The sequence below is a fragment of the Grampus griseus genome (genome assembly GCF_964374135.1).
Source record: "Grampus griseus genome assembly, chromosome: 3".
NCBI lineage: Eukaryota > Metazoa > Chordata > Mammalia > Artiodactyla > Delphinidae > Grampus > Grampus griseus.
In genome coordinates, this window is record NC_139019.1 from 62,611,120 (window position 1) to 62,623,429 (window position 12,310).

At 32.0% G+C, this 12,310-nt stretch overlaps 1 protein-coding gene and 1 pseudogene across 6 annotated transcripts in view; one reads left to right on the plus strand and one right to left on the minus strand.

Moving 5' to 3' along the window:
- TENT2 (terminal nucleotidyltransferase 2) overlaps positions 1-12,310 on the plus strand; it is a 58,514-nt gene that overhangs the window by 33,942 nt on the left and 12,262 nt on the right. For all 5 annotated transcript variants that reach the window (XM_082651163.1, XM_082651166.1, XM_082651165.1 and 2 more), the window contains 2 exons: positions 3,692-3,735; positions 10,666-10,802. In XM_082651163.1, coding sequence (XP_082507289.1) covers positions 3,692-3,735; positions 10,666-10,802 — 181 coding nt within the window. The remainder of the gene's footprint in view (positions 1-3,691; positions 3,736-10,665; positions 10,803-12,310) is intronic.
- On the minus strand, positions 8,673-9,282 carry LOC309820386 (NHP2-like protein 1; annotated as a pseudogene). The gene has a single exon. The product of its transcript is annotated as an NHP2-like protein 1 (transcript).

Genomic DNA, 12,310 nt, shown 5'->3' on the forward strand with positions numbered 1-12,310 from the left:
CTTTGTTGTTAAAGAATTTCAGGCTAATTATAGTACATGTATTTTTGTTGCTGAACAGTCTTGGATATATACTAATTTGATGATTGATTTGCCCTTCCAAAAGGGTTTGAAACATGATGTTGGCTGCTTTAGATACTTCTTTATATATCACTGATCATTTTTGTCCAATTTTATAGTTCAATCTGAAACATACATTACTTTTGATGCTTTTTTAGTGAACTCTGTCCAATCTTATGGATTACAGTTCACTTTTATTAAAAATGGAATAGATTAGAAATAGTTCTTGTAAAATACATATAGAATATATGAAGAAGAATAACATTCATGTACTACCACCTAGTGTCTATTCATTTTTTAGTTTTAGTTGAGATTTAAACATTAGATTTGACTAAAGCATGTAACATGCGTGAACATTCATAATATGTGCCCTATCCCTCCATTCTTTTGGGTTACATTAGAAATTTCAATTTGATTGCTTTTTTAGAAAAATGTACTTTAATCACAGATGCCCCTTGGTGGTTTTGTAAGCAAGTTAAAAATTCAAATGTTAGTATTTTACCAGTGTAATGAAATCATGTTAAAATTTGGTTTAGATTTTGTTAAACATTTTATTCTTGATAAAGTGGTCCTGTTTACTAAGATGGTTAGTAATTAATGGCACTCTCATCAACCATTTCTAGGTGTTTGTTAAAAGACATCAGCTAACCAGACCTACTGTGTAGTTCTGTACTTTGGCAGATTTAACCTACTCCTCCACAGAAGAAATTACAGACATTGAAATAAGTATTAATAATTGCTTTTCTTGTCATACAAGAGTCTGCAAGGTGTATTGAGCAGTTCCAGCTCTGCCACAGTGAACTAGTTTGTGTGATTTTGGCCAAGTTATTCTACCTCTCTGGCTTTAATATTCATCTGTAACACTAATGGTTGGATTAGATGACCTTTAAGTTTTGTTTAAATGCTTTAATATCTTTTCTGCCATGAACAGAGAAGGGAAACAGGTCCTTTCTATGTAGAAAGGTTGAAAAGATTAAAGCATTTCCTAGAATGAATTTCAACAGTTACAAACTACATATGCTTGAAAAAGTGACTGATGAAAGCATGAAGGGAAAAACCTATTGAGAAGAGAATTTAATAGCAATTTAAGATTATGAGTTAATTATAAAGGCAAAAGTGTCAGTTGGTTAGAAACAACAATATGAATGAATATTCATGGAATGTTTACCGTATTACCAGGTATAGAAATATCTCTTAGGCATTTTAAAATTGTTCTTGTGTTTTCAAAATTAGTGGTTGTTTAGTGTTGTTGAAGGTCTGCTTTTTTTTTTTTAGTTTAACTTTTGATGAATTAGTATGTAACTTTTATGTGTATAAATTTGTGAAGGCCTGACCAGAAAGCTCTCATCCAAACTACAGGCAAAGTAAAATCTTATAGATTAAATATATTCAAGGCATTATCTATTGATCATATCCTGCAATAATAAACTTTTGTCTTATTTTGCTTTTGAGAGAGAAAAGTAAAAGATTGAAGTCCAGAATTTTGAAATTAAAATAGATGTTGTTACAGAGAGATTCTTTCAGAGTGTATGTTGGTTTGGAATAAAGTAAACATTTGAAAACCTACTAAATGTTTTGAGGTTACTATCAGGATAACATTGATAAATAATTGCCAGGGTACACTAACTGCTTCTCTAATGACGAGTGTTTTTAAATCTTTAAGGTTGTAAGGCAGGGGATTTTTTGAATGATAACCTTGCCCCCAAAAGCTTCCAAATTGCTTAGTTCTAAAAGCTCTTTATCTACTGAAAGACCCTATACCAGTGGTTTGTGTTTATTTTTCTCTCCTAGCATTCTAGTTATGAGATAACTAGAACGAGATACTATTTTTTTCCTAATTTTCTACAGTCTTTTCTTCATCCTTTTTTAAGTTATAATTTTATTTTACTAGCAGTGTTACATGGGAATAGAACTCAGGTTTTTAGATTTAAAACTTAAACTAATTTCTAATAAGAGTTTCCAATTTGACTTCTATATTATAATGAAAATTATTAAAAAGCCATTAAAAATGTTATACAAATATAGAGACTTTTAGAATTAAGTGACTGGGGCTTGAGTTTATTTGTAGGGTCTTCTAGAATTTTAGCATTTGAATGTCTTTGGGGAAAAAAATATGTATCCTTACTTCCTGAGAGTGATTCTGGTAAGTAATGAGTGAGTTTTTTCCCCTAATATTCTTAGTCATACACTGTGAACGTTCCATACTATCATGGAATTTTATTTTATTACAGTTTCCAGTTTTCAACTTGGGAATAAAGCATGATGAATAGATATTTAAATAAAACATCCTACTTTGTACTATGTGGTAGAAATTTATACATTTATAATCATAGTTGGAAACCATGTAAATTGGTCATAATGGTTGATTATGTGTTCATTAATGTATTCCAGGAGTCATTAAAAAATTTTTTTGCTAAATAGCAAATTAAAAGTCAAGTAATGATTCTTTGTTACTGAATTTATTTAATTACAGTTGACCCTTGAACAACCCAGGTTTGAACTATGCGGGTCTACTTATATACAGATTTTTTTCGGTATATATGTATTGCAGTACTTACTACATGATCTGCAGCTGGTTGAATCTGTAGATTTGAAACCTCAGATATGGAGGGCCAACTATAAAGTTATATGCAGATTTTGGACTGCACAGGGGTTGGCACCCTTAACCCCTGTATTGTTCAAGCGTCAACTGTATATGTAATTATTTCTAATTCTTAAATACATAGTTTATCATGCAGTACTATATTTGGTCTTTAATCTTAAAGAAATCTTGAAAATGTATTATTTGTATCTTACCATGTTCAAGATACTATATTTTACAGTTACTTCTTATATTGTGAATATTAAACACTCTGCCTTTCATGTTATTCCATCTACATTCTAATGATGTGAGATTACAGTTAGCACATTTAATGAGGTTGGATTTGGGTAAAGCTGTTGAAGGGTGCAGAATGGCAGTTAAATGCAGAGACATATGACGATAATGATTCTTTTGTATGAAATTTTATTTATTATATAGCAGATTGGTACAAATCTCCTGATTTAGATTTCTAACCTTTGCTGAGGTTTTCTTTTTAAAAATGTATTAATGAAGTTGAAGATCTTTTCAGTTTTTTCCCCAATAGATCAATTTCCCAAAACTATCTCAATTTTGGTATTATTGTTAGAAGAAATTAAATAATAAAGGGACAATTATGATAGAGCTGTTATTCTTATGATGTAGTGCCATTGGATTGTACTTAAAAAATTTTTGTTTTGATAGCTACATCCATGTTAACAATGTCTTTTTAATATCTGTAGCACAACAATTGTCTTGCTTATTTTGTGTGTGTGTCTGATGTTGGACCAAATGATGTGTGTCCATTTATTGATGACCTATTATTCTAAAACCATGTAAGGAACATTGGTTTACATAGAAATATATGTAATTTATTAACAGACCTTAAATTGTCTACTTAGATATATTTTGAATTTAAATTTTTAGGGATCAGAATTAATTTCACAAAGTATATGAAAGCTGTTGAATTTTAGCGTAAACCCATATAGTCTCATACCTGGGGTGTAGCTGACAAATTATTGCTTTGTAAAATGAATTACGTGAATCACGGAAGCTTTAAACTTTTTCTTTTTATAGCCCTACCTGAACCCATCCTTCCATCCATCCAAAAAATTTACCCAGTAAGTGTTCCTTATAAATTATTACAATACATGTTATGACAAGTATATGTGGAACTATTATGTGCAGTATTAACGTGAATATAAAAGTAGTATTAATTACCTTCTAAATATATGATAACATTTTCTACATAGACTGAGGCATTGGCCACTAGAATGCAAAAATGTTTCATATAATTTTTCAGAAGACTCTGCTATTTTATTTGGTTATTGGCAGACAATCTTGTCATTCATGTTAATGGTGGAACTTTTTGTGTGATGCTCATGATTATCACTAATGGGAATTAAATATACTTAGTTGGTGAAGGCCCATTTGGACTCATACCAGTTTTTTTCATGCTACCAGTTTTTGCTTGCTACTTTTTTTCATGTTTAGAACATATCTTTAGTTAGTAACTCAGAAGTTTTATAGCCTAACATATGTATAATTTGAAATCAGGGAAAAAAATTAAGATGATGAACAATTGGGTAATCTTTTTATCTTTCATTTGATCTTACCAAGTAATATTCTAAGAGGTAACATTAGTACACTGTCCTTGTGTGTACACTATTAATCCTGGTGAAGTTAATTGGAAACACTCAAGAAATGAAGTGTGCCTACTAGAAAAAGTTTAGTATGTGCTCAGTTTGAGTTTAGAGAAACCTAGGTAATGTACTTATTCATAATCTATATGAGTATTTTTGTTTCTTTTCTAGTTTTTGTGTTCTTTTCTCCAGAATTTGCTATTTCTTTGTTTATAGTCTTACCATTTCTGTTTTCTTCCGTAGTCATTCTTGTTCCTGGTTTTTTTTGGAAATAATATTTAGGCAGCTTGTTTAGAATGTTTGACCAACCTTCTGAAACCACATAATTTTTTACCTGTTCATAAACTTATAAGAAGAGGTGTTTTCTAAACTTACTAAATAATCATATTACAAAGGAAAACATAACATCCATCTTGAGTGATCAGTTTTCAAAGAACTTATTTATTTTATATGTATCAGACAAAATATAATAAATGTATTGACCTGGAACCTAAATTAAATGTAATTTAATCTTTGATGATTGAGAACTGATGTTCTTGTTTTTGAACATCAGTTATTCTTATAATGCACACATATGAGGTACTGGATAATAAAGGGTTCACTGTAAATAGAGTCTTGCTGTAGTGGGGGCCTCCCAGTTTGTGGTGTCATCTACTAGAAGAGACTGTTTAACACAAGAACCTTTTGGAATCTGGCTATCTTATCTTCCTCCTTTTAAAAACAAATTGCTGCTGTGAAGAACTATTATAATGAGTTTACAGTATAGCTATGTATAAGTATTTATGCTCTTTTGAGGATTATGGTAAATGAAAGCATCAGAAAGTATAGAAATGAAAATAACATGAACTTTTGGGCCTATTCTTGAATGTTTTCCTCCCTCTACAGTTTTTATTCTTTAGCTCATACTGAATGGTCAAAGATAATGACTGGGTGTTTACTATTTCATTGCATTGTCTCAACTTTATTTTTCTTTAAGACCTAAGTTTCAGTGTAGAAAGAGCTGCATATATTTTTCAACATACAAAGGATCTAAGTTAAATTTACCCTTTAAAGAATCTATTATTGTGTATTGAAAAGATGCTTCTACAGAGATATCACTTAAAACCATGTACTACTTGGAACTCTCTTTACTAATGTAAAATACTGATGAAATTTCAGTTTAATAGCACTATGCTGGGAGACAGAGGTATTACTTTTATAAGATAGATTCTTACTAGTATATTCTAGTTTGAAGAACCTCATTTTTACTTCTGTGTTTCATTTTTCTAATCACCTAGCTTTCTCCCATGACAGGGTCCTGATTTCTGTTCACATGTACTACCTCTAAGCCTATATTCTCCACCCTGTTTTGCTAATAATCTTATTTCTACACCTGTAACCAGGAAATAGATTTAATACCTGCCCAGCCCCAAGGCTTTAAAAAGTACTAATAGCAAGCCCCACTAGACTTAAGAATATCTTAATTTGCTTTCATGTGTGCTTACATTGTCATAAATATTTAAACCACATTATCTTTACTATAAGATTGATACTTACATGGATAGGGACTTAATACCCCTTCTTAGCAGGTTTTTTTGTTTTGTATGAAACCTGTAAACTGATCAGTGGAGCGCTTTTTTCAGTGGGCCATCTGATGGAACAAGCAAATTAGCTTGTTTCTTATTACTAACAGTAACTATCATTTATTTAGTATCTATTTTATATCAGCACATATAAGTTTTATATACAGTATCTTCAATCCTAAGCAAATAAACTTCTAAGTACTCCCCTTGTTTCACAGTTGAATGTTAGAAAGATTACATGATTGATCCAGGCTGTTTAGTCACAACTTATGGATGCAGCAACTGGTATTTTTTCCATTAGACTGTGCTGCCTATGGAAAGGCAAAATGATAGTAGTAGTCACTAAGATACCATTTCATCTAATTTGCATTGCTTACTACATTTTATTTGTATATATCTGATTGTTCCTATACAGATATATTTATATACCTTTAAGAAAAGCTGATATGACAAAATTTCAGCTTGATAAAAAAGTTTGAGAATGATTTAAAACTTTACAGTAACAAACTTTCAATTAAAAAATTGGTATGGTGTTGCAATTCAGTTGTTATTAAATTATGAAAGGAAAAGATGAAAGATTATAAACATCTTTATCAACTATATCATGATATATAGCATTATTGATTATTACTACTTAACTATTGACTGAAAAAGCAACATAAATAATAGAGGACAGAGTGTTTACTGTTGAGTTAAAGAAATGAAGTTGAGAAGGTTTAAATATATAAACTCAGATTAGGTGTATGAAGGGATCTTTATTTTAATGCAAGCATATTATGAGATTCACTTAGATTTATGCTAGGTAGATTTATCAAGACAACTTATATTTGTTTCCTTCCCTAGTGGTATCTTCCTATTCTCAGAAGCCAAAGATAATTCCACAATAATGCATTGAAAGTTGCAGGAGGTAACCACATACTGTGTTGTAAATGTATAGTTAAAATAATCATCATGCCTCGCATATACTAAATAATTAATAAATAGATAATATTGCTACTATGCTTTCCATACATTGTATCATTTAATTTGTATAACAACCCTATGAATACTGTTACTTTCTTTATATTATGGATGAAGGAGCTTAACCTTTGGAAAGCTAGATAACTTGGTTAAGTTCACATAGCTGTAGAAGAACAAGGTTGCAAACCTAGGTCTGACTCCAGAGCTCATGCTCTTAACCACTTCATAATAGTACTTCTACTTTGTGTTAAATACTTACATTCCTTTCAAAACTTTAAAGATCTCATTCATATCAGATATAGTTTAAAGGCAATTTAATGATCAGTCTTTAATGTACATCACTAGATTAGTGGTGATCTGCATAAAATTAAGAAGTCTTGGTAGAACTTCAATGTATCATTTAGTTCTTTCTCTATATAGGTAAAACTCCACTTAAATGCTCCATATCAGTTATCCTTTTCTTTGAGATCTTCCTCAACGTTTCTAGGCTTTAAAAATTCATATTGTTAGAAAATTGTGCAACTTAAATTTCTTTGCCTAGAAATGGAAAACAGTCATCTTTCATTTAAGCTATACATCATTTTAAAGAACAGTTACCAAGTAAAAGTTCAGCCAGTCTAATTTAGTCCAGAAAGTGTTTAATTATCCAAATTTTCAAACTTTGAAGGTAAAGTAAGATATGATGACACAGCCTCAAAAGATCATGGAATCTGGCAAAAGGTGTTTTGCTAGGCAATTATATGGGCAAAAACAGTGAGACTTTTCAAATGTTTTTCAAGAGATTACTTATTTAAATTTTTCTTAACTTGGCATTGTGAAGAGAAAATGGAAGATATGTGTCTTCAGCATTTAAATATCATTTGGAAAATGTTTTCAGGATTTAGTTATTACATATCTGGATATCAGAAGCCCAAAATAAGATATAACCTTAAAAAATAATAGATATATCTTCCCTAAGTTAAAAAAAAAAACAGTAAATATCAGTAATCCAAAGGAAAAAATGCTTTAAGAAATAGATGTTATATTGTATTGGTTAAATTGTTTTTCTCTGGATTTAGATTATAATTTTAAAGGCTGCTTTTATTTCTTTGGCTTTTGGATTGCTGCTTACGTGCCCTCATCCTATCTGTAGTAACATATATTGTTCTTCAATACATAAATGCAGTTGGGGAGCTCCTTTTAAAAAAATTCTTCAATGAAATTTTTCTTAAAGCAGAAAATCTTTCTGTAATATGAATGATTACCAAAAATGGGGATTACTTAAGGTTAAATAGAATCCCTGTTTACTTGTAGCTTCTTTTAGTTGGATCCTATTTTTTGTTTGTTTGTTTGTTTGCTTGGATTTCTCCTTCAGTTCTCCCTCAATAGGTATGACATGGCCCTTTTTATATATGACCTTGAAAAAGAACAGTGAAGCTAAGAGAACACTGGCCAAACTGTTGGTTCAGGGTCCTTCAGCATTTTAATATAGTAGGTCTCACAACTCTATAGTTTTAATCTCGCAATTACTGATATGTTTCTTTAAATCATTGAACAAAATAAAAATTTTAAAGGGGATTCAAACAGTTTTAAACTTCAGGTAAGAAAATGGCTGCTCTGTCTCAGCATCATTTCATAACTTGAATGCTTATTGTGCTAGGTGCTAGAAATCAAAATAAGAAGCTTTCAGAGCAGAAACTATTAAACAGTGACCCACTTTTCTTTTCCCTGTCATTTGAACTTATACCTTTTTTGTTTAATTCCCTAGAGAATATTAAATTTTATAGTTTTTTTTTTGAGCACTATAATATTTTATAACAATAGAAGGTAGCTCAAAATACTATATGCTAACAGACAAATGATACATAACGCCTGCAGTAGGAGTCAGCAGGGAGTGTGGCAGAGGCCACCTGTTTAGACTAAGAACCTTTCAGTGGACTGCTGGATGGACTGGGTCTGCTGCTTCAGTTGTGAGCCTTCTTTGATGGTGACAGAACAGGCGATGACAGCCTGGAGACCCCACAGGCTTGCCCCAGGGCCTGCTTGGAGCACACAAACACGTAGGGCACATTCTTGTCCTCACACAGCAGTGGGAGGTGCAGGATGATCTCCAGGGGCTCAATGTCTGCAGCCATCACGATGAACTCACAGATGCCTCTCTTGAGGGTTTTGGTGGCCTCATTGGCTTCTTCGTGAAGCTGCTTGTAGTTACATGACTGCTGAACGAGGTCCAACAGTTTCTTGGTGAGGTCGGCATCTGCAAGAGGGTAGGCTTTCAGATTTACATCAGCCTCAGTCATGGCTCCGGTTCCATGGTATCGTCACTCCTCAAGGAGCACAGGCGATGTCAGAGCTGGAGCCAGTTTTACAGTTTTAAATAATGTTATCCTAAGTCCAATTTTACACTTAACAAGTAAGAGCAAGACAAGTAAGAAACCTGCTCTTCCTTCTGCCTTTACTCTTTATTACAAATTAGTGCTTCTCTCCTAGTCCCCCTAGTCCTAGAGACAAATAAGATGTCTACTTGAGTCATATAACGTAATAATAAATCTGTTAGAAGTGTAAGGGAAGCCCCACATTTAGGAATGCCAACTTTGTGAGTTGTGGTTGGAGTAGAATTTTTCTTCTGACAGAAAGGTAATCACTTCTTGGTAGTTAAAAATTGTTGATAGAATTATAGGTAATGGAGCAGGGAGAGAATATATTTTTATTTTCTTGCTCTTTGTTTTTACTGATGTTTTTTGAGGACTATCATTAAATAGATGCACTACCCTATTTCTCGGTATTACCACTTAGTTATTTGGGGACCCTCTATTTTTTTAAATATTGGAGTTATTCAGATATTACTAATTGAATTAATATCTATAAACCCAAAGTTGATCTGTTGGGTAGTTGAGAACCTTAAGTGTAGTTGTCATTCTGCTGTCTTAACCAATTGGGTTTTTTTGTTTTTTAAATCTTTCTTTTCTGATGGCAAAGGGGAATATAGAAAACCTTTCTTGAGGGCACTGTGAAAATTACCTGAGAAAGAGTATTTTCTAATGTAATGGATATGTATTATTTGAGAATTTCTATAGTTCATTTAGTTTATTTTAGAGCCATAACTTGCAATAATAGAGGAAATAATAGAGGAAAGATCAGATATGAAAATGAATGGCATACCATAGGCAAAAATAATAAGTACTCATTAGTATTCTTTCTAATAAGTATCTTGTTTGGGCCTGGATTGCAAGCAGATGATATCCTCCTTTATGCATATTGTGCTAAAAGTAAATTGCTGAATATTGCTTGCTGGTATGTTTCCTATCTTTCTTCTTTTCCCTGCCTTCTTTGTCTTTGCAAGTTCAGTTCATGTTGAACATCATTATTTCTGTTCCCTCTAAGATACAAAATACAAAATGAAATAAAATTTCAAAAAATCTTAAAATCAGCATAAGTACTGTTTATGTATTAAAATTACTTATATGACCTTTGAGAGAAATTTTAAGTGACAGTTGGAGAAAGCTCTCATCTTGTCCTTGATACACTTCAGAAAGTACAACTGCTCTTTATAGAAATAATTAAGAAGGATATACATTTATAAAGAAATCTAAATATTATTGGATGGAATCTTGGTATGTACAGTAAGGTTTTATTTATGAATTAGAAAATCTTTTGCTACCATAGGAATTCATTTGGTTAACTGAGTGATATACCTCAGTCAGGGTTAGAATATCTTAGTTTTTCCGGTCCTTTCTGGCCTACTCCAAACATTGGTGAAACCGTTACTGGAAGAAAATCTTCAGATTTCCAAATTGCCAACATAAAGAAAATTCTCTCTTCTTCAGACAGCCTTATGTTAGGATTTATAAAGTTTTTTGGTGTGTTTTTAAATGGCCTCACATTTTTCCCTTTTTCTTTTTGATAGGAATCTTTTAGTCCTGCTATACAGCTGCACCTTGTACATCAAGCTCCGTGTAATGTTCCTCCTTACCTCTCAAAGAATGAATCAAATCTTGGGGACCTCTTACTGGGCTTTCTTAAATATTATGCTACAGAATTTGAGTAAGTGAAATTTCAAATTGTGTTTATTCGTTTGTAAATAAGTGAATGCTACAAATTGGGTCATAAACTGTATTTATCAATTTCAGTGTTGTAAACTACTCCAAAAATGTGTAGTTTATAAAATTTAATATCTAATAATTAATTAGAAACTAAATAGCTTTCCTGTTTCTAGCTAATAAAAAAAATTATAGTTCAATAAGCCCAGTTTTAGTTGATTTCAGTAGTGATCCCATTTTATATTTAGCCACCTCTTTCCACTGTAGGGCCTGAATAAATGTTTGTGTTGGTCCTGTGTAGGTGCTGTATAGTATGGAACATCTGTTTTCCCGGAACTTAAAATTTGTAATAAAAAACACAGCTAAAACAACTTGGAAAAAGTTCTACTTAATACTTGATATCTGAATAAATAGTTGTGTTTGTATGATATACAAATCAAGGACTACTCCTTTTCCTTTTTTTTTTTTGGTGAGGGTGATACATAAACATGAAACAGTAAAGTGTGTAGTCAGGCTGGCCATAACTGAAAGTTCTTACAGGAGTTTTTAGTCCAGATAGAATGGGATTAGGGGTTGTTTGCAGCTCTTCTGATCAATTTGGAAAAGCTTGAAGGAGAGAATGAATGAGAGAACTTAGAAGTTGTACAATTAGAGGAGGAGGGTACAGTGACCATAGGGTGCCAGTTTGAAGAGGTTTGGAGAGGGGAACAATAATAGTAAGCCTAATAAATTGCTATTACTTGGTGGGAAGAACTGTTCTAAGCAGATTATATGTATTATGTCATTAGTTTACATAATAGCCAAATGAGTTGGTATTATTTTATGCCTATTTTACCAGTGAGGCATATAGAGAGGTGAGGAAACTGGCCCAAAGATCACACAGGTAGTAAGGGGAATACTTCAGATAGTTTTGACTGCAAAATTCACTCTCTTAACTATGATACTTTACTGAAATGTTGATATTATCTGCTATCATACAGGAGTTTTAAAGAAACTTGACTCATATAAGATGATTTGAAACATAGGACCTGAAGGAAGAAGTGTTCTTTACATTTCTCCAAGTAAAGTTTCTATCAGACTGCCTGTTTTGTTTATGGTTGTGTCTCCATTACCTAGCCCAATGCCAGGTAGTGGTACTTGAAAAATACTTGCTATAGGTAAATAATTTTGAAGCAGAAAGTAAGATTATGGATATGAGTCAGAGATCGTCAAGGTGACTTAGAAATTACTGAATTAGGTTAACAAAAGGAGTAAGAAAAGTGCTGAAGAAAAGTAGTTCAAGAAGAATGAAGTTATAATAATCCAGGTTAAAAATGACCAGGACCTGAATGTAAGTCTAGGCAACAAAGATAAAAAGGAAGGAGCTTTCATCTGTATAAAGATGAGGAAAGATTTAAGACTGTATGAGACATGGGACATAAGAGAATATAAAGGTTATTCTAGAGTTAAGATTTTTTAAGATGTTGCAATGATAATAGCTAATGTTTCGTGAATGTTTACCTAGTGTCCTGC